This window comes from Caenorhabditis remanei, chromosome V, assembly GCF_010183535.1.
Source record: "Caenorhabditis remanei strain PX506 chromosome V, whole genome shotgun sequence".
Classification (NCBI taxonomy): domain Eukaryota; kingdom Metazoa; phylum Nematoda; class Chromadorea; order Rhabditida; family Rhabditidae; genus Caenorhabditis; species Caenorhabditis remanei.
In genome coordinates this window covers 8,090,464-8,114,299 of record NC_071332.1, presented here as the reverse complement: position 1 = coordinate 8,114,299, position 23,836 = coordinate 8,090,464, and the positions used below count along the sequence as shown (strand labels likewise).

At 38.9% G+C, this 23,836-nt stretch overlaps 4 protein-coding genes across 4 annotated transcripts; 2 read left to right on the top strand and 2 right to left on the bottom strand.

The window, feature by feature from the left end:
• Positions 1 to 1,672: 1,672 nt before the first annotated feature.
• Positions 1,673 to 13,451, bottom strand: GCK72_018097 (uncharacterized protein; the record flags this gene model as incomplete). The annotated part of the gene is made up of 14 exons (XM_053732390.1): positions 1,673 to 1,897; positions 1,941 to 2,080; positions 2,216 to 2,669; positions 2,715 to 2,800; positions 2,845 to 3,222; positions 3,584 to 3,713; positions 3,763 to 4,124; positions 4,174 to 4,340; positions 4,396 to 4,783; positions 4,830 to 4,944; positions 5,041 to 11,505; positions 11,552 to 11,854; positions 12,109 to 13,126; positions 13,174 to 13,451. The coding sequence occupies 14 exons, from the start codon at positions 13,449 to 13,451 to the stop codon at positions 1,673 to 1,675; spliced, it is 10,509 nt and encodes a 3,502-aa protein (XP_053581303.1).
• Positions 13,452 to 13,483: 32 nt separating this feature from the next.
• Positions 13,484 to 14,994, bottom strand: GCK72_018096 (uncharacterized protein; the record flags this gene model as incomplete). Its single annotated transcript, XM_053732389.1, has 3 exons — positions 13,484 to 13,768; positions 14,502 to 14,600; positions 14,830 to 14,994. 3 exons carry the CDS (start codon positions 14,992 to 14,994, stop codon positions 13,484 to 13,486), a joined length of 549 nt encoding a protein of 182 aa, XP_053581302.1.
• Positions 14,995 to 18,957: 3,963 nt separating this feature from the next.
• Positions 18,958 to 21,203, top strand: GCK72_018095 (uncharacterized protein; the record flags this gene model as incomplete). The annotated part of the gene is made up of 10 exons (XM_053732388.1): positions 18,958 to 19,166; positions 19,212 to 19,401; positions 19,445 to 19,852; positions 19,908 to 20,051; positions 20,097 to 20,225; positions 20,275 to 20,535; positions 20,580 to 20,717; positions 20,765 to 20,880; positions 20,926 to 21,077; positions 21,127 to 21,203. The coding sequence occupies 10 exons, from the start codon at positions 18,958 to 18,960 to the stop codon at positions 21,201 to 21,203; spliced, it is 1,824 nt and encodes a 607-aa protein (XP_053581301.1).
• A 207-nt stretch (positions 21,204 to 21,410) lies between these two features.
• On the top strand, positions 21,411 to 23,594 carry GCK72_018094 (uncharacterized protein; the record flags this gene model as incomplete). Its single annotated transcript, XM_003114343.2, has 8 exons — positions 21,411 to 21,487; positions 21,533 to 21,795; positions 21,840 to 21,944; positions 21,992 to 22,215; positions 22,262 to 22,519; positions 22,568 to 23,242; positions 23,374 to 23,474; positions 23,525 to 23,594. 8 exons carry the CDS (start codon positions 21,411 to 21,413, stop codon positions 23,592 to 23,594), a joined length of 1,773 nt encoding a protein of 590 aa, XP_003114391.2.
• Between the last annotated feature and the right edge of the window lie 242 nt (positions 23,595 to 23,836).

Below are 23,836 nucleotides of genomic sequence, written 5' to 3'. Positions count from 1 at the left end.
TTTTGTGAAACTCAGAAAAATGAAGGGGAGAAAGACAAACTAACTGACGGTAAATAATGTAATCTTTTGAGCAAACGATCGCGCAGAAAAAATGGAACAAAACCAGAGACATAGTGAGGAGATGTTGATGATGATTGTAGATCGAGTTGAGAAAATTGGAATGGAAGATGGCTTCGGAAGGCGTGGGAGAATAAGAAAAAGAGGGTGGAAAATTGAATTGAATTGGGAGGAAAAGGGCACCGAAAGAAATGAAGAGCAACAAAAAACAACAACAAACAAGTAAATGCTCTTTTAAAAGTTGTCAGATATTCTTGTTCTTTACTCCCTTTTATCTGGAGGAGGGAGCAGTTATATTTTATGGGGAAAGTTGAGTATGTGTGAGGAAAGACATGTGATCTATGTGAAACATTTACAAGAAAGTTTGTCGAAAGAAATTTATGTGGGTTTTCAGTTTTAAATGGGCATAAATAGTTGATATATTGCTTCGCGGTGAGTCATGAGTTAATCACGTTTGTCTGGGAGACTGATTGCCCCAGAATAATTGGATACCGTAGTAATTGCTGCTGAAAATATCTGCTTCCTTGTTTGACCAATTGCATAGTTGCAAGAGACATTCCTTATTACGTAGCCAGAATCCGCGCTTGAAAGGAAATCGAAAAACCGGGAGTATCTAGTTTTTGAGTAAGAAGCTGTCCAGAAAACTGAAATAATTCAGAAACATTTTGAGAACACATCTTTCTGAACGAATCTCTTTGAAAAATCCATATCCATAGAAAAAAGCCATAGAACTGTTCTCTCCTGACAAGTTTTCTCAAAAATTCCAGAACCATGCAGCTCATTTTCTAGGACCAATGTCTCCACAGAAATCCAGATTTCCAATAATCTTGAGTTGTTCACAGAAAATTTCTGAGATAATTCCATTTTATCCAAAAACCTTTGGAAACATCAATCCGTACTAACAGATTTGGGCTTACTCATAGCTTAGAAAGGTTTATTTTTCTGGCGTCAATTGGGGATCTTTAGATTTACGAGCATGGAATGATCTTGGATTTGAAATTGACTGCTGAGCAAAGTTGAGCAAAACACACGAATGAGAATATCAACAACTTTTGGGATGTAATATTCAGAAGTCAGGCATTCATAGTTTCTTCAGTTAACAAGAATTTCAGAAACGGGTAATCAGACCCAGGTTATATTTGGTATCGCCGAGCCAGACAACAGTCAGTTGCTAATCAGAACAAAGTGCTCATTCTCTTTGAACTTCCAACTCAATTCCCTGAACGCAATCACTCAAAAATGTCTTCTTTTTCTCTTTTCTTCACATGTTTCTCACATTTTTCCGTTGAAAAAATAACGAGACGACCAGCTGAAGTTCATAAAAAACTTGACACGCTTGTCAAAATTTTCCCCGAGTCGCCGAACACTGGGAGGTCCGTCGTGCCAGGCACATTCGGGCGCCGTCTACTCCTGTGCCATCCAAAAAAGAGAGAGAAGAATGGGGCAAAAAGTGCACATACATCCATGTATTTATGTAGCGAAGAAAGAAAAAGGAAAATAAAGTGGCAGAGAAGCAATAAAATAGAAAGAAATAGGAAAGAAAAATGGGTTATCACATGAAATAAGTAGGTGTGAAACGGTTGAAAAACAAATTTTAAAAAGTAAAGCGATCTTATTAATTATCATAATGAACAGTTCCAATTGGATGAAGATGACTTCCAAGATGTACGAAAAGTCTTCTGAATCCTTCTTCAAGCTCTTCTTTTGTACACGCAAAAACGATACGGAACCATCCGAACACGTGGCATTTCTGATGAACACCGGGAGTTAACATCACACCTGCAGAGGCGATACGATCAAATAGTTCGAGTTCGCCAGCAGAATTATTTGAGGATAAATGCTGAAAATATGAAATTTAGGGAAATCTGGAAAGTGGTGATTACCTTTGAGAAATCAGCAAAAACAAAGATTCCTGCTTGAGCTGGAACGAATGGGATTTCCAGTCTTTCCAAGTTTTCAGTAGTGTAACGATAGTGAATTGAAATGCGTCTATTCACTTCGGTATGGAATTCACGAAGCCACTCTGGAAAACAATTTGGTTTAAAAATCGGTTCTAGTTTCAGAAAGTTCCACATAAAGGTAAATCTTTGAAAGAGTGTCAAGCTCTCCAATTTAGGTATTTTCATGAAAATTAGAATATTTCTGATTTTCCACAAACCTGAATCTGACAACAAGTTGATTGCAAAATCTTGAACAAATGGAGAACATGGATAATACATCTGAAGTTTAGTTGCAGCTTGACGAAGACCTTTGTTTGCCGAATGAATAACTGCAAATTTAAGACCAGGCAATCCGAAATCCTTACTGACACTCCATAACCAAGCAACATTCTCTGGGCGATGAACACGATGACGGTAGGAAAGGAACGGGCGGAACTTTGAGTTTGATTTATCGAAGACACAGTTGGCGAACACTTCATCGATGACTACGTGCAGATTTTTCGAAGCAGCCCAGTTGCATAAATTGACAACTTCTTCTGGTGGGAAAGTGACTCCAAGTGGATTGTGTGGATTGACAATTATCACTCCAGATACTGTATTCTCGAGGGCAATTTGTCGATTTAATTCTTCCTCATACATTTTCACATCAAGACGCGGATTCGAAAGATCAGTCTGAAAATCGATTATTTTTTTGAATCTGAAAAATGTGTTATTTACCTCCACACAAGCCACCTGACACTGAGCTTTTTCCTGAACATTCGAAACTGTTCCAGCGTAAACAGGTCCATTGGTCAGAAGAATATCTGAATAAGAGTTTTTCATTTGTGAACTCCCTCTCTAGACCTACCATCCTGTTCAAACAAACAATAACTCGTAACATCATAACCAGTTCGAGTAGAAGGTGTCAATGCCAACTCGTCCACAGTCACTCTAGCTCCCATAAACTCTTTGAAGTATTTGACCAGCACTTCCCGAGCCTCTGGCCATCCCCCGCTTGGCGGATATCTCACAAGATGTTCGGTGTTTGGGAAAAACAGCTCAAGATGTTTGAACCGCTCTTCTAAAAGAGGAGTGCAGATGTTATTCTCGGCAGTGCAGAAGTTAACGACTCCATTTGGATTGCGTGTCGGCTCGTACTTGTCCACGTTCATCTTCAAAAAAGTGGCCGATGCGTAGTCGATGGACTCGATTAAACTTTGACCGCGAGACGAGAGAAGGCCTTCATCTATAAATAAATATGAATATGAATGTTTTATTCAACTGAATAGTTTAGATTTCGTGGGAATCGAAGTGCTGTTTTTGCTGTTGCCAAGGCCAAAGAGTTGCCTGTGCTCAGGGAATTTCAACATTTCAAGCCAACTCAAAATGGAATAACTTCAACTAGATTGACTTTACCTAGAAACGAACGTGGACTAGAAGTCATTTCAAAACTCAGTGGGACTCAGTGCTTTACCAAAATTAAAAATTCCTCTTGCAAACTGGACCAAATATCGTGTAAACTTGTGTGTTTCACGTTAAAAATGTATTAAAAAGTAATTATAGTTTTCATGAAACTCTCTGTATCTCCATATCTAATTCCCACATACATTTCGATGAAGCAGATGTCATATCCAAACAACCAGCTCTCTCCCTGATACAATCTACCAGCAACTTTTTCAATTTTCTTGTCAATGAAAAGTCCAAAGTGGCTAATGAATCGTTCTGCTCACGGAGTTTCTGAAAATACGTAAACACTGTGACGCCAAATTACACAAAAAGAGCTCACCTGCAACATGAGTCCAAGAGGGTCTGATTTGGGGATGAGAAGAGAATATGATCCTTTGATTATAAAGTATTCTGGCTTGATTTCAATCTCCAGAAGTTCTTCGTCACTTGGTTTTGTGATTGATTTGTTACGAGGCAAACTGAGACTTCTTCGCGATTCAGACTTTGAGATAGAAGGGTCATTTGGATCAACGAACACCAACTTCATGATTTCATCGTTTGAATGATGCTCAATCGTTTCCAAATCCTCGTTTATCACTGCTGGTTTCACTCTTCTGTCAATGGAAGTATCAGTTCTCGTACGGTAGTAAGGGTGTACTCTGTCTCCTGACTTCTTCCGGTCAATTGAAGTATCTGTGTAATCTGAAAGGGATTAATTGATTAGACTACTAGATGGAACACACAAAAATACCTCTGAGTGACTTGGTACTGCTCAAAAATGCAGCTTCATCCAAACTCTTTCCAAGAATATCATCGACAAATTGACTGACATCAAGGTTATCACCATCAACATCAGAATCACTCCTGTCAACCTCATCTTGATGGAGAGAAGTGATGTAGTAGTCATCGTACTGTGCCCTGAAATTTCAACCTAGTTAATTTCTTAAATTTTTAAGAAGAGAAAAATTCTTACGATGGTTCTTCAAGCTTTATAATCGCAGACGACGTAGTTGGTTGTGAATCGAAGATTCCCTTGAAAGCTTCATCGATGACATGATCCGTAATTCTCGTGGACCGTCTCCTGCCTCTATCTCCTCCTGACATAACTCCACTATCCTCACTTCCTATCGTGTCCCACCCACTTCGGTCTTCATAGAAATTCGAGAATCTTCTATTCTCATTAGTAGTCGAAGACACTGGACTGAATATCTCATCCATTGAAATATCAGCATCTTTCCATTGATGCGTTGTTGTCACGGTCTCTGAGACTTTCGGAGAAATGTAATATGTTCGAGTGGATTGAATTGGCGGGGAGGAGGTGGATGGAACTTGAACATGATCGGTTTGAATGCTCAGTTGTACTGAAAATATTTAGTTGTTTTTGAGATAATTTTATAAAAACTGTACCTTCTGGATTGAAAACGTCATCAATTGAAATATCAGACGGATTCGTAACAGTCACGTGTCTCGTCTCGTACTGCACTGACTGTCTCTCTTCTCTTGCCTTGTTTTCATTCTCGATCTGCAATTAAATACATTGAGTGAATAAAAATTAAGAATGAACCATGAAACTTAGTTCGAGGCGCGGAAAAAAAAAACAAAATCCCATAATTCTCACCTTTCTCTTTTTCAATTCCTCCAACTCTTGCTCTGTCAGCCGACAAGCTGAGCATTCGCAGATCTCGTCATCCTTCTTCTTTCCCATCAGACACTCATCGAACACTCGATCCATGTCAATATCTTCTCTCTTGTGTTCTGGCTCCAGCTGACTTGCTCTCAGAGTATAAGCACTTGTCTCCAATGTTGGACGGTACACAACACTAGACACCCAGGTGTTATCCTGCTTCTGAAGATGTTCTTCTTCTGATTGATCTCCTTCTTTTTCTTCTGTCTTCTTCTTATCTTCGTCATCTTCAATCAACTTTGCAACCCATTCATACTTGATCTCCTGGCTTATTCTCGTTGGTGATCGATAATAGTTTTCGGCTGGAGTCATTGGTGTTTTTGGTGTTTTCGGAGCTTCTTTCGTTGCCTCATCAGTCATAGTTGATACCATATTATCAATCCAGTTATCAACTGGAAGACTCAACGGTTTTCTCAGTTTCGGTTCGTAGACAGTTGAGTTTCCTGACTTGACAAAAGAGTTGTTGAAGGAATCATCGAGGCTAATTGTTGATGCATTTGACATCATCGACTCATTCCATTTACCAGGCACCAAAAGGGAAGAGAGATTCTGATGTTTACGTGGAGGAGCAGTAGGTGAAGATGATGGCTGATTGGAGGGATCAAGTGATATGGCAGAGATTGAAATGACTGGAGGAGTGGCAGTTTGTGGACCAAATAGATCATCGAGAGAGGTAATAGTTTTCTTGGAATATGAATCAGAAGTAGTTTCAGTTCGAGTTGCTGTCGTCGTTGTGGTTTTCTCAGAGTCAAATGTTGTTTTTATGAATCCTGGAGTCGTCGACATTTGTGAAGTATATCCTTGTCTGGAAGAAGAGCTAGTATTGAACACATCGTCCATGGAGATGTTAGAGTCATCAAAAATTCGGTGACGAGAAGAAGAATGAGACTCTGTTGTCATCTGGGCCTTCTTTTCTTCTTCAGCTTTTTTGAATTCCTCGATTCTTCTTTGAATATGTTTTCCTTCTTCATCGATCTCGTTTTCCGGCTTTTGTTGAGATATATTGAACACATCTTCCATTGAAATGTTTGATTCTTCGAATATATGGTGGTGAATGGGAGAATGAGGCTCAACGGTTCTTTGAATCTTCTTCTCTTCCTCGAACTCCTCAATTCTTTGTCGGATGTGTTTTTCCTCATCATGCGCTTCATCTGATTGGAGGCTACCACTCGGTACAGAAACGCTATCCATGGTGAGGCCGGCAGAGTTTCCGGGTTTCTCAGGTGTGGGAGCCAGCGACTTGTGAGAGCGATGGGCTGACAAATTTTGTCTCGAAATGGACGTATTGAAAACATCATCCATAGAGATATTGGATTCATTGAAGTCGGATTCAAAGTGTTCATGAGAATCATGATCATCGGTGGTTCTTTGAATCTTCTTCTCTTCCTCAGCCTTTTGGAACTCTTCAATTCTTTCTTGGATGTGTTTCTCTTCTTGATCTATCTGCCGATCTTTGAAAATTATATTATCGGATCCTGTCTGTTCTGGAGATTCAACTTTTACAGTCGAATGTTGGTCAGGTTGAGAAATGTTGAAGACATCATCCATTGAAATATCAGATTCATCGAAAAGGTGTTTACTTGAATGAGTTGTCACGACAACTCCACTTCTTTGAGCTTCCTTCTCCTGTTTGGCTTTCTCGAACTCTTCAATTCCACGACGAATCTTCTCATCAGAAGCATCATTTGATGATTTCCCGGCCGACCCTTCAACAAATACTTTATCCAGGTCGATGCTGACAGCGTATGTTCTGTTTCCCTCCTTTTTGTTTTCTGTGTTTTCTGGCTGAGGTCTAGATGGGTCGTCTCTAACTCTCTCTTCAGATGGTATCATTCGGATAGAGGAAGAAGATGTAATAACAGGTTCATCATGTGAATGTTCAGTGTCCTTCATTTTGGTTGAATTGAAAACATCATCTAATGAAATGCTAGAGTCGTCAAAGGTGATCTTTCTCGAATGAGACGGTTCCGAAATCAAAGATCTTTGTGATTCTTTCTCTCGATTTGCTCTCTGGAATTCTTCTATTCCTCTCTGAATCTTCTTCTCATCATCTTCTTTTCGAGAAGTTCCAACTCCTTTTACAAAAATGTCATCCAAGTTGAAAAAGGCTGTAGAAGTAACTGAATCGTCGTTATTCTTCTCGGCTCCATCTGTATTATCAAGTTGAATAGTACCCGTTGAAATTACGTTTCCGGTTGATGACGATGGCTGATCCGTTCTATAATATCTTCTAGTGGATGAATCTGTTTCGGTTTCCGTGCGAGTAGTGGTCTTATTCCTTGTCGTTTCCTCTTCATCAGTTGTCACATCGATCTTCGGGTCATCCAGTGAATATGACAATGTGGTGTTTTCATCTTCAGACATTTTGACGTTTGAAACGGTAGCTCCGTATACATCATCCGTTGATACGTTGGACTCATCGAATTTCTTACTCGTATTAGATTTGACTTCCGGAGAGTTCACTTCTTCAGATATGTTGTAGTATGACGACGATATCTCAGAAGATGGTATATGGGTTTGTTGAGAAGTGTTGAAGACGTCGTCCATTGAGATGTTCGATTCACTCAAGTCGGATTTGAAGTGTTCATGCGACACATTATCTTCTGTTGTTCGTTGAATATTCTTTTCTTCCTCAGCCTGTTGGAACTCTTCAATTCTTTCTCGGATGTGTTTCTCTTCTTGATTTATCTGCTCTTCTTTCAAAGTGATGGTTGCTGATTCCGTCTGTTCAGGTCTTTCAACTTTTACAGTCGAATGTTGTCCAGATCGAGAAATATTGAAGACATCATCCATCGAAATATCAGATTCATCGAAAAGGTGTTTACTTGAATGAGTTGTCACGACGACTCCACTTCTCTGAGCTTCCTTCTCTTGCCTAGCTCTTTCAAACTCTACAATTCCTCTTCGAATTTTTTCGTCAGAAACATCATTTGATGATTTTGAAGCTGATCCTTCAACGAATACTTTGTCCAAGTCAATACAGACGGAAGATTTTCTTTTTTCTGTATGCTTCTCATCAATTCCTTTCGAAGCAACAGGCGATGAGTTGGATGGAGTAGAGTTATCGTCTTCTGAAGGTTCTCTTGCTTCATTATCAGTTGATCCTTGCAAAGGAATGGCGATTTCTGTTTCCTTGTTTTCAGAACTAAAAACTTCGTCCATTGAAATTGATGATTGGTCTAACTCGACTTCAATGCTTTGGTGGGAAGAATGAGGCTCGATAGATCTTTGAGTTTGTTTTTCTTCTTCGGCTTGTTGGAATTCTTCGATTCTCTCTAGGATGTGTTCTTCTTCCCGATCTTCTGGTTTATCTGTAGTGGAATCGTCTTGAGATCGAGAGGTGTTGAAGACGTCATCCATAGAGATATCGGACTGATCAAAGAGATGCTTGCTTGAATGAGTTGTAACGACAACTCCACTTCTTTGTGCTTCCTTCTCTTGCTTGGCTTTCTCGAACTCCTCAATTCCACGACGAATTCTCTCATCAGACACGTCATTATCAGATTTCCCGGCCGATCCTTCAACAAATACTTTGTCCAGGTCGATGCTGACAGCGGATTTTCTGTGTTCCTCCTTCTTGTCATCCGTATCAACATCTTCGGAAAAAGTCACAGGTTTGGAAGCTGATACTTCAGAACGGGCGGCTTCTTCATCAGAAGCAGTATCATCAGAAGAATCTTTCAAAGGAATAACAACTTCGACTTCCTTATTATCTGCATTAAACACGTCTTCCATTGGAATTTGAGACTTCTGCATACCAGTCTCAAAGTGGTGGGAAGAATGAGGCTCGATGGTTCTTTGAATCTTCTTTTCTTCTTCAGCCCTCTCAAACTCTTCTATTCTTTCTCGGATGTGCCGTTCTTCTCGCTCTATTGACTCATCGTTCAAGACTATGTTGACTGATTCTGTTTGTGTCGGTCTTTCAACTTCAACAGTAGAATCTTGACTAGGCCGAGAAGTGTTGAAAACTTCATCCATTGAAATATCAGATTCGTCGAACAAATGTTTACTTGAGTGAGTAGTCACAACAACTCCACTTCTCTGAGCTTCCTTCTCTTGCTTGGCTCTCTCAAACTCTTCGATTCCACGACGAATTTTCTCATCAGACACGTCATCATCAGATTTTCGGATTGATCCTTCAACAAACACCTTGTCCAGGTCGATGCTGACAGCCGAAGTTCGGCTGTTTTCTTTCTCTGGTTCCGTTGTTGGTGTAGAAACTTCAGTTGTTTTAGCATCTGGAGGTCTCATGGTGATAGAAGAAGTCAAAGTCTCTTTTGGTTCTTCTTTTGGAACTGTGATCTCATCAGTCTTATTCTCTGAACCAAATACGTCATCCATTGAAACATTCGAATCGTCATAGATTCTGTGAGAGGCATGAGTTTCTGTTGTTCTTTGACTCTCTTTCTCTGTTTCTGTTCTTCTGAATTCTTCGATTCTCTCTTGAATACGTTGATCTTCCTCCTCCTCTTCCGTTGGTTTCTTATTGACAGTCGAAGAATCTCGCTCAGTTTGAGATACATTGAAAACGTCGTCCATTGAAATGTTGGATTCATCGAAGATTATGTGGGAAGAAGAATGTGACTCTGTAGCTCTTTGAATCTTCTTTTCTTCCTCAGCTCTCTTGAATTCTTCGATTCTTCGTCGAATATGCTCTTCTTCATCAACTTCCTCAGCTTTTTTATTTCTTTCAGTTATGAAAACACCTTCCAAATTGATGCTGGCTGATTCCTTAGACTCGGCCGATGCCGTCGCGGTGGATGTTTCAGCATCCGGTTTACTTCTCTCCGCGGAATCTTCTTGTTCTGGTTTCGATGAACTGAAGACGTCGTCCATCGAGATTTTGGAGTCATCGAAGATTCGGTGATGAGAAGAAGAAATAGATTCTGTTGTCCTCTGGGCCTTCTTTTCCTCTTCAGTTTTTTTGAACTCCTCGATTCTTCTTTGAATATGTCGCTCTTCCTCATCATCTTCTGGTTTTCTGCTATCAGTTGTCACAAAAACATTATCTAAATTGAAGCTAGCCGACTCCGTTGGTTTATCTGATGAGACGACAGTCGTGGATTCTGCTTGTTCCGGTCGTTGGATTTCATGGGAAGTCTGATGTTTTTGCTGAGAAGTGTTGAATACATCATCCATAGATATATCAGACTGATCGAAACGCTGTTTGCCGGAATGAGTTGTCACGACGACTCCACTTCTTTGTGCTTCCTTCTCTTGCTTAACTTTCTCGAACTCCTCAATTCCACGACGAATTCTCTCATCAGACACGTCATTATCAGATTTTCTGATTGATCCTTCAACAAATACTTTGTCCAAGTCAATGCTGACAGCGGATGTTCTGTTCTCCTTCTTTTCTGATTCAACGTTGCCTGGAGCCACATGATCGGATGGTACTGGTGACTCAACCTGTCTCAGGCGTTCTTCTTTATCCTCAGATGGCCTCATCTTTATTGAAGCAGTTGATGTAACAGGTTCTTCATTGAGTGGAATCTCTATTTCTACGCTTGATGGTTTGAAGACTTTATCTGTAGAACCTTCTGTGTTTCTGATATCGGATTTTTTATCAATGAATTTCTCATCTCTGATCAATTCCTCGCTGAAATCTTTGACTCTCTGCTTGATCTTCTTGTCTTCTTTGTCCTGGGTTTCAGTTGTGCCGCCCATTGTGATTGTGGCTTCTGATGTGTGAGTTCTTCCAGTGCTTCTGCTTCTTGGAGGTGCCACTGGTGATTTACGATCCTTCTCAAAATCAATGACATCCACATCTTGAGCTCTTTGTTTCCTAGTTACAATGAATGTTTTCTTTTCGGTATTCTTCGGAACTTCTTGTCTTTTCGGATTCAAAGCAGTGAAAATATCATCAATACTGACATCAGAAGGTGGCAAAGGAACTGCTTCTCGAGACTTTCTCTTCTCTGGTTTTCTCAATTCGTCTACACTAATCCGTCTAGCCACTGAAACTTTTCTAGCCGTCGAGGAGGATGTTGATAAAACTGAGGACTTTCGACTAATTACTCTATTTTCCCATTCATTAGCGTCGTTCATCATCTGACCAACCCAATCGTCAGGAGAGTTAAGCAACTGATTGCGAGTATTTTCATGCAACTGAGAACCAGAATCCCTCGAGTTAGTAGTCACCGGCGTCACCTGTTTCCGATCGATTGTAGAGGTGACAAGATGGCGCGATGGTGGAAGTGGTGACGGCTCATCAACGAAGGATGATTGGGATGGCGGCGGTGTTGGAGAAGTTGGTGCATGACGACGACGAGCTGGAGGCGTTGGTGGCTTCGTATTGATAGCAGGAGGTGATGATGGTTTCGGATTGAAGATGTCTTCCAATTCAATGGTAACTGGAGATGTGCGGTATCTAGATGGCAGTGTGCTTGCTCGAGTTTCCTAAATAAAACCAGTTTTCAGTGCAAAAGTTTAAAATTTAACTTACGTATTCAGTCATTCTTGTGAAAGATCGACTCTGTCTTGATCGACTAGCTCTTTCAATTCGAGATTCCCTCTCAACTTCCGACATTCGAATCAATCGACAAGCATTGCATTGACATTTCTCTTCTTTTTTGATTTCATATGGTGCCGTACAAACAAAGATCTGATTCAAATCAATATCAGCAGGTGGAAGTCCTATCATTGAAGAATCAGAAGCTCTTCGTCTCATCACATCTCTTGACGCTTTTCTCTCATCTGCATGAGATACGAATGGAGGACGAACTGGTTTGGTTGGTGAAGATGGATCCTGGAAATAGATGTATTAAGTGCACATTTTTCCTAGGTTAATTCTTTAACTGTTCATCAACTCACTTTCTTTTTCTTTTTCTTCTTGAATATCTTCACTATTTTTGAAATATCGAACACCATTTTTTACAGTTGAAGAAGAAAAAAGTTACATAAAAAGTGAACTAAACGGTTTGCTTTTTTTGTTGTAAAAAACTAACTAAATTGCGTCAATAATCCCCCTGTTTATCCGGTTTTCTAGACACCGCAACACACCTTCATATTGAATGCAGCATACCAATCGATATCTGTTACAGTGCTCTTCCGACGACGTTGTCCCGGTTCACCGAGTAAATCTTGAGATCCTCTTCTGGATGATGGAGTTTGATTGATTACGACAATTGGAGTAGCTGGAGTTCTGGCTGGAGACCTTGTTTCTCGAAGGAATGTCTCACATTCAATGATATTTATATCTGGAGGACGAGCACTTCTGGTACTTTTCCTACTTGATTCACCACTTTCTGTTGAAACTCGTTCCTCTCTTGTCTGCTTTCTTTCGATTGTTGTCATTGGTGTAGACGTGGCAATTGGTTCTCCAATTCGGATGTTTTCTTCATATTTTGATCTTCTTGGAGGCTTTGGTGGAGCTTCTGCCGCAGAACCATGTGATACATGAGATCCTCTTCTGGAATCAACAGCTGAATGCCTTCTTTCAATGTAGATATCCATTGTGATATCTTCTCCAACTCTTCCTGCAACTTTATGTCTTCTTTCTGATTCTGGAGTTCTGATTGGTCCAATAACATTGACGTGGATATGATTCACTCGATGAGTAGTTGGCGGTGAACTTCTTGCTCTCGGAATAGTGGAGAATCTAGATTCATAAGAAGTGTCGGTGCAGGTGTCATTCATTGAAACTGAAGTTATTCCAGCTGTGATATTCCGTCCCTCCACAGTATCATTCATAGAAACCGACGTGTTTCCAGGTTCTGGAGATTTCACAGTGACTCTTCTCTTCTGTTCAGATTCAACTTTCTCTCCAATCACTTCTTCATCATCTCTATAATAATGCAATGACTCTTCTCTTCCCAACCGTTTTCTTGGAGGAGCAATTGGTGACATAGTTGGAGATGAAGACTTCTGAAGATGATCTGCAGAGCGAGAACGACGAGTAACAGAGTCTCGATGGATGACGACACTTCCAGAATCACTTGAATCTTCATCTCCCCCTTTCGTTTCTTCATCAACAAACTTTCGGTAATAGAGAGTGTTAACTACCGGTTTTCCATAACTTCTGAAAAATAAATTATACGAATATTAATCTGTTTCTGTAATTCTTACCTTCTAGAAGATGTACTGTGAGCACTGCTACTCCTCCTTGTAGTCGTCACTTTTTCTGTTTCAGTCACCGAAGTCTTCGTTGTCGTCGAAACTTTCTTTCTCAAATCAGCAAATCGGCGCCTAGTACCATTGGTTCCATTCTGTTTCTGATCAGTTTTCTCTGATGTTTCAATGAGAACTGGATGTCTAAATTCTAAATCTATGATATTATCACTAGACCGGTTGAATAATGTGCTATTGGCTGATGATGGTGGTCGAGACCTTGTTGAGCTTTCCATCTGAAAATTATTTTGGAAAACACAAAGAGAGTTTAACAAACCTTTGTATTAACTACGTCTTCGTAGACAAATTTAGTAGGTTTCTGTTGTTGTTTCTTTTGAGTATAATTGAATGGTTTATGTGTCTCTTGAATACGAATAACGGTCCCTTTTCCCAAGTCTCCTCCGTCGTCTGATTTGTCCAACTCTTCACAGGAATGCCATTTCTCGTGTAAATGTTTGATTGAAACGTTAACCGGATGAGGGCCAGCCGGTGAAACGTTTGTCACTTTAACTTCACAAGATGACGGATGCTTATCTGGTGCTCCGTTGACTATCTGAAATTAGAATTGTTTGAATTGGCTATTGATGTGAAAGAAATGGGAAGCCGTAAATGGATTTGATGACATTTGATGAGCTCACTTTCAGAATTTTTCATTGTAATGACAGTGAAACCAAACACTGAAATTCTTAAATGCTAGTAACTCATTAAAAACGATTCCTTACACTGAAATTTCATGAGGCTAGTACAATCTAGTCTCCAAATAACTCATTCCTGGATTCATATCGTTCCCAACCAATCCAACCAATCTCCCTCATGTAATAATTAAATTCCATATTCTCTTTTACACTTTCCCTCTATCTATCCCTCTCTCTTTCAAAACTTCCTCTTCCTCTGAAAGTGAAAAGAAACAAAGACGCAGAGAGAAAGAGAGAGAATGCGCAGAAACGAGGGGATCATTTCGGGTGAAAGTTCAGTATTCGGTTCTTGATTGGTTTTGAAGATAGTGAAAGAAAAGTAAAAGAATGCTGATGGGTATCAGAAGAATGAAAAGTGTGGAAGTTGGTTTTTTGCAGGTGTCAGAACGAATTTCACACTGAGAAGAATTGAAGAAAAACATGAGACGAAAAAAGAAGAAGATGGAATTTGAAGGAGATGGGAGGAAGATGAAAATTGAAAAATGAAACAAACAATGTCACTGATCACATATAAAATCTAATCGATCGATTATTACTTAACGGAGGAGGTGAAAAAACAATAAGAAAGAAGAAAACAAGAGATTGACTGACCTCTGTGACGGTGACAGTTTTTGTGATTTCGACAAATTTCTCTCTTCGACGTGGCATCAGATTCTGATAATCGTGTGTCAGAATGTTGCGTAGAAACTTCTGAAAATTTGAAGTTGATGTTACTGTAAGAAGTCGGAAATATTAAAAGTTCTGATATCTTCATAAGAACATTTCGAAAAATAATGCCACGAAGTGTTCAATGACTTCCAAACCTCTGGTTGAATGATCTGATCTATTCAAAAGTTTTGACTAGAACCAACAAAAGAAAACAGATTTTATACTCTTCATGCCAACAATACATCTTTTTGAATAATACCTCCACTCTCACCTCAGAAAACGATTCGTGATCGTCGGACAGTTGATGACTCAAAAACGGAGTGTCGTCAAGCTGCTCGTCATCAGAATTAATTGGTGGTGATTGTTGTGAATCTGCTGAGAAGTTGCCTCCGTCTTCGACCCTTTTGGACGATGATGTTGGAGCTGCGATCATCATTTTTACAACGATGCCATTCAAGAGTTAATTTCAAGAGTAAAGAGAGAACGAATTGGTAGAATACGAATAGAAGCAGACGACGGGAGGTAGGAATAACGGTTAGGAAATGCGCGGAAGGAGGCTATCAGCACGTACTACACACTCCACCCATCACTCACTGATTAACAATGATATCAATGTCGACGTCTTCTTTTAATTCTTCTTATCTCTTTTTTCTGATATGCTTGTACGGCGGCGTCAAGGGGAGAGGAGGAAAAGGGATTGGATTGTCACACCTATTTCAAGAACGCGCAAAGGAATTGACTGCGCTAGTTTGGTTTTTGATTTATCGTCAGAGGTCAATCGTTTTTGATAGGATTAGAAGGGGGATCAGGTGATGTCAACTAGTAAATACATATGTATTTCTTGTAAGTTGGGAAAAATGGGGGAAATGGTTGGGAGTTTTAGGAAGGAGTTCTTGAGATCAGTAATGTGAGGAAACAAGGAAGAGCTTGTAGAGAATATTGACGGGTTAAGTTACATGAAATAGAAAAACAAGTAAAAATCTGGAAGAAGTTCTCAGGAAGGAGTTTCTACAACTTCTAGTTTTTTGATAATTAGGATTTGAGCTTGAAATCAGAAAGGTTCTGATAGTGAGTTAATCTAGAAAAAAATGAAATCTCTGAATGCATGTCACGGTGTTTTCAGGATGGTGTATAGTGCTGATTCAGATTCAAATTTTGGTAGTTATTGACTATTTGTTAGTGCTCTCCTCATTGCTCATTGAGCTGACTGATTCTAATTTCTTTCGTTTTTAGATAGAGAAAAGGAAAAATTTACCAGAGAAGAGTTTTTAAGTTTACTTGGGAGCTACAGATAAAATACTCTCAGAGGAAACCGCTTTTCATTGAAAGCTCAAGAAAAATACATCCATTTTTTGGCTAGTACTGTAACGTGCAGCTTGAAATAGCAAAAACTTTACAGCTTTCAAAAAACCGAAGTTTTTATTGAATTCAAAAAAAATTATAAAAGAAGGCCGTGAACACAATGAAATACAAAAAAGAAATGCAAAACTGAATTGAAAATCAGTACTGTGAGAACATCAAAACGTGGCATCTCTCTTACTTTTTGTTGGCTAAAAACGAAAGAACATGTCTATTCACACCATTCAGCAGGGATAGCAGCAGAACACATACAAAAACATTATTTCGAGTTTTCGACAAAACAAAACAGATTTATTCCGGGAGGAGGAAAAATCGCCAAGCCGACAAAACTATCGAGTACATGTTCATGTTTGCCTACTGTCTCATTTGTCTTCTTCTTCTTTTTTCTATTTGGTTTTTAGATGATTGAAATATAAAAAGAAAACAAAACAGATGTAAAAAGACTATTTAGTTTCATGTTTTTGCAACAATTTCCCAATGATCTGCACATGAAAGTGACCGACAGACAAAAAAGGAATGTTGACTTGTTTAAACGGTTTAAACCAAGAAACAGGTTGAAGATGAGGGCACCACGAAGGGGTCGAATAACACAATGAAAAGCAGAAAAAAGACACTCGAAAAACGATAAAAAAGTATGAGAGGAAATTGGAAAGTGGGAGGAGAGAATGAGGGAGGAAAGGCTAATTAAACGGAAGAGAAAGGAGGTGGAAGCCAAACAGTTGAATACGGTTACGGTTGGAAAGCTAAATTGATAATTGACCAACTGAGAGAAGGATACTGAAATGTTAGGATTCATGTTTCACGACTTCTTGAAGTTTCCAATTCTAAGTTTGAAAGACTGTCACCTGCGGTACGCATCGTTAACTTTTTCTCAAAATCATCTGAGAAGACGTCTTGATTCTGAAAGTGATGGATAATCAAAAATTTACAGAAAATATTGTATTATGAAGCTGGTAAAACAACATTCTACTAAAAACTGAAATACATCTTTTCAGAATTTATAATGCAAACCAAAATGATAACTACAGTATGTTGATTCTTCTGAAAAGAAGCAAATTTAAGTTATTCTAACCGTCAATTCTGAAGGTAATAAATGAAAATCTACTGTGATTGGTACCCAAAATAAGTATCAATATGGAGAGAGATGGCAACAAATCAGTAATTCTTATAATCAAATCAAAGACTGAAGACAAAGAATTGAAGATTCTCAACTGAAGTAAGAATGGGTCAAATGCAAACCGAACACAAAACAAATTCAGTTTCGAATCGAGAGAGTACAAAAAAAATGGCTGTAGATCGAAAACCAGTCAGTTCGTGTGGAAAGTCTGTTGAAATCGTCGACTAGAGAGAGAGGTAACCACGACGATTTCGGGTTTCACACACCACCAAATATATCCTTTTGTGCGATTTCTCTCTTATGGAACAATATAAAAGAGTGACGATATTTCTCCCTTTTTTTGTGATTTTTCTCGTTTCCTCTCTCTATATACATTTATATAGAATGGAATGGTATACGGTATAGATTGATGATGAGCAATCGGAAGCAGGAGAAGAAAAAAGCACCTTTTGTTTTTTTATTTCTGTATGTTTCTTCTTTTTTTTTGTATCAAAAGACATCGCAACGAATTCCGAAAACAATAGGAACGGAAGTCACATTACAATTCTATGGAAAGTCTGAAATTCTTCAGAGAAATGCAATCAACCTAGAAAAAAGCAGAAGAGAAGAACATACCACACCCATTGGTTTTATTTCAATGTAATGTACACGTCATAAAGGGACAAGATAGGTGTTCTTTATAGCGGATTGACCCAAATCGGTCTCTCGATAAAAGAGGAAATGAGAATAATGGAGGAAAAGTGGCAATAGATCTAGTGATATGATAACAAGCATGCGAGTGATAAGCAACTCGTTTTTTATAGGAACGAAATGAGAAACAAGCGATTAACGGAGAGAGGAAAGGAACGCCTGTTCCTGTCTTTTGTACTTTTTGGAGAGAGAGATTTGGATAGACATATTTGGGAAGGTTTGGACTCGTCGTCTAAACAATTAAATCAAGGATCTAGTCAGATGAGTTATGAGTGCGAATACTCGAAGTGAGATTTCTTTCTCCGGAAATCAAAAATGACTTTTTTTCTAAAAGGAAGTCGAATATCAGACGTCGAAAGTTAGTTACAAAGATCTCATTTTTAATCAAAAAGTTCAGGAGCACAATAGTTTCTACGTGAACTCTCTCCCTATGCCAACAAAAACTTTCTGAGCTCCCACGGTCCAAGCTAATTTATTTAACTGTTTTTGTAACAATCAAGCGTAATCAATGGGTTTGATTGGATTATGGAATGTAAAGCGTCGGGCTCAGAGAGCAGTCAACAAGTTTGAATTTGTGGTTAATAACATTAGAAGGTCTGATTTTTAAAAATTTATCAAAACTAATCATACGAAAAAATCAACAGAGAAAGATCAGGTCAGAACCGTGTGCTCAAAAAATCGGAGCGTCTGAAAAAGTGGTTATCCGTATTGTACCCGCCGTGGAAAAAAGAGAAAAGTGATGGGATTTATGATCAATTATTCGAAGATGGTACAAGGTTATAGGTGTTCTCTTGATTAACAATCTACTCATTTTGCTGAAAATTCAGAGCCAACTCAATCGTAATCCTTTTTCGAAACATTCTAATGATTGAAACTTTTGGAATAGTGATGTATCTTTTGCTCTCTTTCAAATATTCTCAGTATCCAGAGTTGTGAGTTGTGCTTACTCTGAACAATAGTAAATCTGAGATTTCCCAGCATTGGAACATCAATCTCCACCATAATTCATGTCTTTCTGATGTTTACACTGATATTTCCAAAGGTTGTTAACATGGAATACTGTAAAATCATATAATTTTTTTTTCAGTTGATGACTTATTTCATGATTTCTATACATGTTATGATGACTACAAAAATCAAAAATATAATTCTGATTCTTCTAGTGACTATGGCTTTTGAGGTAATTTAGATTTGCCCCCTCAACACTTTCAGAGGGGATTTCAGGGACCAGCAATGAATGTAATAGGGAATATTCACCAAGTGGCATCTGGAGTTGCTTGTGTTCAAATAGATGTAATGAGTTCTCGAAATGACGTTGAAGGAAATGTGATGGATAAAGGGGCAATGCTCGTAGCAAGATTCAGAGCTCTTCTACAGAATGTGGCTGGTCCAATGAACAAAGTGAAGAATATGTTGCTAGTGTTGGATGAGAAAATGACAAAGTTGGGAATAACAGCTTGATCTCAATTCAAATGAATCAATTTCAGATTTGTTGATATAATGAGAAGACACTATCGAGTTATAGCCAGTTTATCGAATCAATGTAGGAACATGTTGCAGACACCGTATACGAAATGCCTCAATATTTTCGATGATGCTTATCTTTTCTGTAAGGACAAAGCTCGGTTCTTCGGAAGTCATGGAGATGCATGTGATATGATACAGAAGACTGCGAAGGTACTGTCACAAGTTACAGTACTCCCCAACCGAGACATTTCAGATTTGTCACCAAGCGAAAGGATTCTCAACAGAAGTGTGTTCCCTGCCTGCGGTTATTGGAAAAGGAGTTAAAGGGGCAGCTGTTCCATTCTATTCTGCATATTTTCAAGCGATTGAATTCGCTGTCAAAAAGATTTTCTATGTTCATATTGAAGCTGCTAAATGGGCATTGAAGAAAGTGAATCCGGTGATTGAGGAGATCAAGAAAGCGAAAAATATTCGAGCAGAGTATCAATCAGCAGATGATGGTAAGCCGAATGCAGCAGATGATACGACGGCGAATTTGAGAGCAAGTGTCAAGAAAAGTTTGATGAATATTGTGAATGTATACATCCGAATTATCAATGTCATTTCTTTTATTCTTCGTTATTGTGTCATGCCTTGTTTCCTCATTTGGCCATTTGTTTATGTAAGTTATTCTCATTCCTGTACTTAATTAAAATTAGTGTTTTTTTTTATTCCAGACCCTTCGTTTCATGTACAACTACAGTTACAATGATGAGTTCAAAAACCGATTTCTCACCAAAGAATTCTACAAAATCGACCAAGATTGTGCATTTCGTGGAGCTCGTAAAGTGATGCCATTGACCCCAGAGGAAGCAAAAATAGTAAGTATTCAGTATGAATTCTCTTCCATATGAATAGTTTCCCAGTATGTCAGCCGTGGGAGATGGAAAATGACAGAACAAGAGAAGCCACGCTTTCGATTAGACATTTTCATCACAATTATCACTTGCGTTACTCCATTTTTCATGTGTTTGCTGGATTATGGAACTTTTACGGTATTGCTACTGAATTCTTTACCAGTATTCATTCACAGTAAATTTTCAGACGCTCTCGACTGTGCACACTTTGATGAATCGAACTAATATCGACACACCTGCACATTACGAGTTGAAAGTGGCTGGAAATAGTTCGATGTCTGAAGTTATGAACGAGTTTCTTGACGTTTTTTCCCCATTCACACAAAGTATTCGAGAAAGAGAAACTCGGTGGAGACGTTGTTTCAAGGAACCCAATCCACCAAATTATGCTGAGAATACGTTGATGTTCTTGATGTTTATCGCTGCTCTGTTCCTTTGTCGAGTTAAAGTAAATGACAAAGAGTTTGTTCAGAGATTCTTACTAAATTTCAGGCATATTTTGGAAGACAAACACTCGCATTGGCTGACCATTTCTATCCAAACCGTGTCAGAATCCGTGCACTCAGCTTGTACAATAAGATTTTGCAAAGTCGACGGAATTTGTTGACTGAAATGTTGGGGAATAATAAGGTAAAATGTTAATTTGGATACAAACAATCAAGCTTTCGATTTTTTAGAAAGACTTCATGGGCGGCGAAGATGCAATTATTCGGAGATCAATGCAAAGTCGTGGTTATTTGAGTTCTGATTGCACAAAATGTGACAAATACGATATGAAAATTACTGATCAAGAGTAGGTTTTTTGACATAGAAGGGTTGGATCATAGATTTTATCCAGAAATGTTCGTGTATGTGTGCATTGTAGTGCTTTTTACTGCATTAATTGCTTCTGTTTGAATGTTTTCTGTGTAAAATGCGATGAAGAAATGCAGAATGTCAATGGAATTGAGTTGTACTACGAAGATGATCATGAAATTATGGATGATTCCGGTTAACGATAGTTTATTTGAATTTTAAACTATATGTTCACTATTTACAGACACTTTGTCAAGTGATAACGACGAAAACGAGCCAGAAAAAGCATCATCTGACGAAACGAACACCGCCGTTGTTTGAGTTTTTGGTTTTCCCGCCAATTATGAAAGTGCGCTCCAATGATAATTATGAAAAATCGTGTTTGAATTCAGCTTTTTGGCGCAGTTTTCGAAATAGTTTCGTCAAATTTCTGTGATTTTAACTGTATTATTCATCTGTATTATTTGTTTGTTTTGATAAAATCTACAATCTGCTCAATTTTTAATCTATCCTGAACACCTTACAGCAATGATGGGGGATACTGCATCTTCATTTACATCACTGGCAGACAATCAACTGTATAACAAATTTTCCCCTAGTAGAAGGTAACTTAATTCTCAAAATGAGAAAAATCGATTAATGGCTTTCAGAAAAGTTGAGTATCCTGCTGCGAACATTTCATCTTCCTCGCCAAGCTTGCGGAAATCACCGGGCCGGGCATTCAGCACATCTTATCCCCATCTTAACCGACCGATCACAATATTCGATCAGATTGTGACTTGGTTTCACTCTGAAATCGATAAGCGAAAGCGATTTGCTAGCGTCGTGTGTGGATATTTCGTAGCCCTAACATTTATCGCCACAGTTTCTATCTTGAAGCTGTCGATATGGTCACCGTTCAGTTCGGTGCACGGTACTGAATCTTTTATTTTATTATAATTATATTTTTTGTTACAGATTCCCTAACATGGTGGATCTATCCTAGCTCGTGGCCTTCGATCGTTTTCATTTGGGTATCCTCAGTCGCATTAGCTTATGCTCTCATTCTTCAGTTCTGCAAAGGTAAACATTTTTCCGCCTATTAAATTTAATAGTTTTTTTTGTTTCAGTTACTCAACTACAACGAATTCCTCTCACGGATACATTCGCATGGGCTGGAGTCGCTCACGAATTTATTCATCGTTTGGTTTTCGTATACATGGCTTTCTCCGTAGCTGAGTCGTCGTTGTTTGAAGATTTTGCGTGGATTGCCATTTCATTCGCCGTCGCCGTGTCATCTACTCTTGTTATTTTCAGATCTGATTTTCATTTGAATTTTTCTAATGTTCAAGTGGTGCGTTTCATTCTATTGTACATTTCTGATGTTGGAAAGTTTACAGAACTCTGTCAAAACTCTTCTCCAATTCGTGAAATCTCTTCCGTACGGATCGGTCTCCGAGACATGTGGAGTCGATGCAGCCATCGCCTACACTGCTTCCATGGCTCTTGTGTTGATTGCTGGTCCTCTTCTGTGGGGATTCTCTGTTTGGTGGCTTCTCGTTGATATCCCCTTTCAGATGGTTTTATTCGGAGTTTGTTTCACTCAACAATTTTACTCGAAGTTTTTCATGAAGATAGTTAACCAAATAGTCATGAAGGTTTGCGTTTTTACCACACTTATTTTACTCAAGTAGTAATATTTTCAGCCGATGAAATTCTCATTCCCTCCACCATACACCGTCCACACTCCAACTCAGGATCAAATTAGATCCCTTCCAAATGTTATTGAAACTGACGATCAACTTCTGAGAATGTTCGCTTTTCATGATCTCCGTACAGTAGCATGGGAAGACGAACAACGTCGGGTCGATGTGTTTTCTCTCTCACAACCTGGAAAACATCCACGTAATTGGAAGGCTGTTTCTTTGCCATGCATCCGCACACTTGATGAACTTTGTTCGAGAATGACAGTAGCTGCTGCACGTCTTGTTGGATACTCGTGGGATGATCATGATGCTGAGAGCGAGGAAGTGCCACGAGAAGCTGTAATGATGCCTAGAAAAATGCGTGAGATGGCATACCATGGAGCCGGACCAAGCCGACAGCAGCAGAACATTGCACCAATTCGTACTCACAACACTCAGACAGCAGGATTTTTCGACAGAATCATCCGTAATCTTGGATTCGGAAAAACAGAGAGACTTGTTATTTCTCGTTTCGATGCTCAAATGAATGCATATGCTGCTGAAGCTGTTTACATGCTGGTGGTTGATTCAATGGGAGAAGATCGATTTGGAGTGGTTCAGAAAGATTTGAAGGAACTTATCACTCTTTTATGCAAGCTTATTTCTGCCATCGACACATACGAAAGAGCGAAAGCTGTAAGTTATATTATTTCAGTTTTCTCACAAATTCGTGAAGTCGGAAAGAAAAAATCAAAAATAAATATTTATCAATCCTTTCTCGCGATTGATAAACTTCGTAACGCAAAAATAATTTTGTTTCATTTCAGTCGGTCGCTGACAAATCAGATGTGACATTTTTGCGTATCGTTGATGCATCGCTCAAGTCTAGTCTTCAACGCGTCGTCACTACATTCGGAAGTCATTTGAGGTAAGAACTGTCCTTTCATACATCACCTTAAAAGTCGTAATTTTTTGCAGATCGCTTGAACTGGCTGACGAACACATTCGTACAATTCGACTTGTCTGCCTTAATGAAGAATTCGAATGATCTCAAATCACAACTTCAACTGTTCATGTTATCATTTTCTCATCCCTGTTAACTCACTTTCTTTTTTCATCTTCCTTTTTTTCGGCCCTGTTCCACCATCCTTTCTTTTATGCTCATCCGCACAATTATCATTTTTGTGAATTTTTCCCTGTTTTCTCATTTTCCCAAGCGGGCTCTATGAATGTTTTTATCTGTCAAAGTTCGAGTTTGTTGCTGGCGACAAAGTTTTTTAGGGTCACATC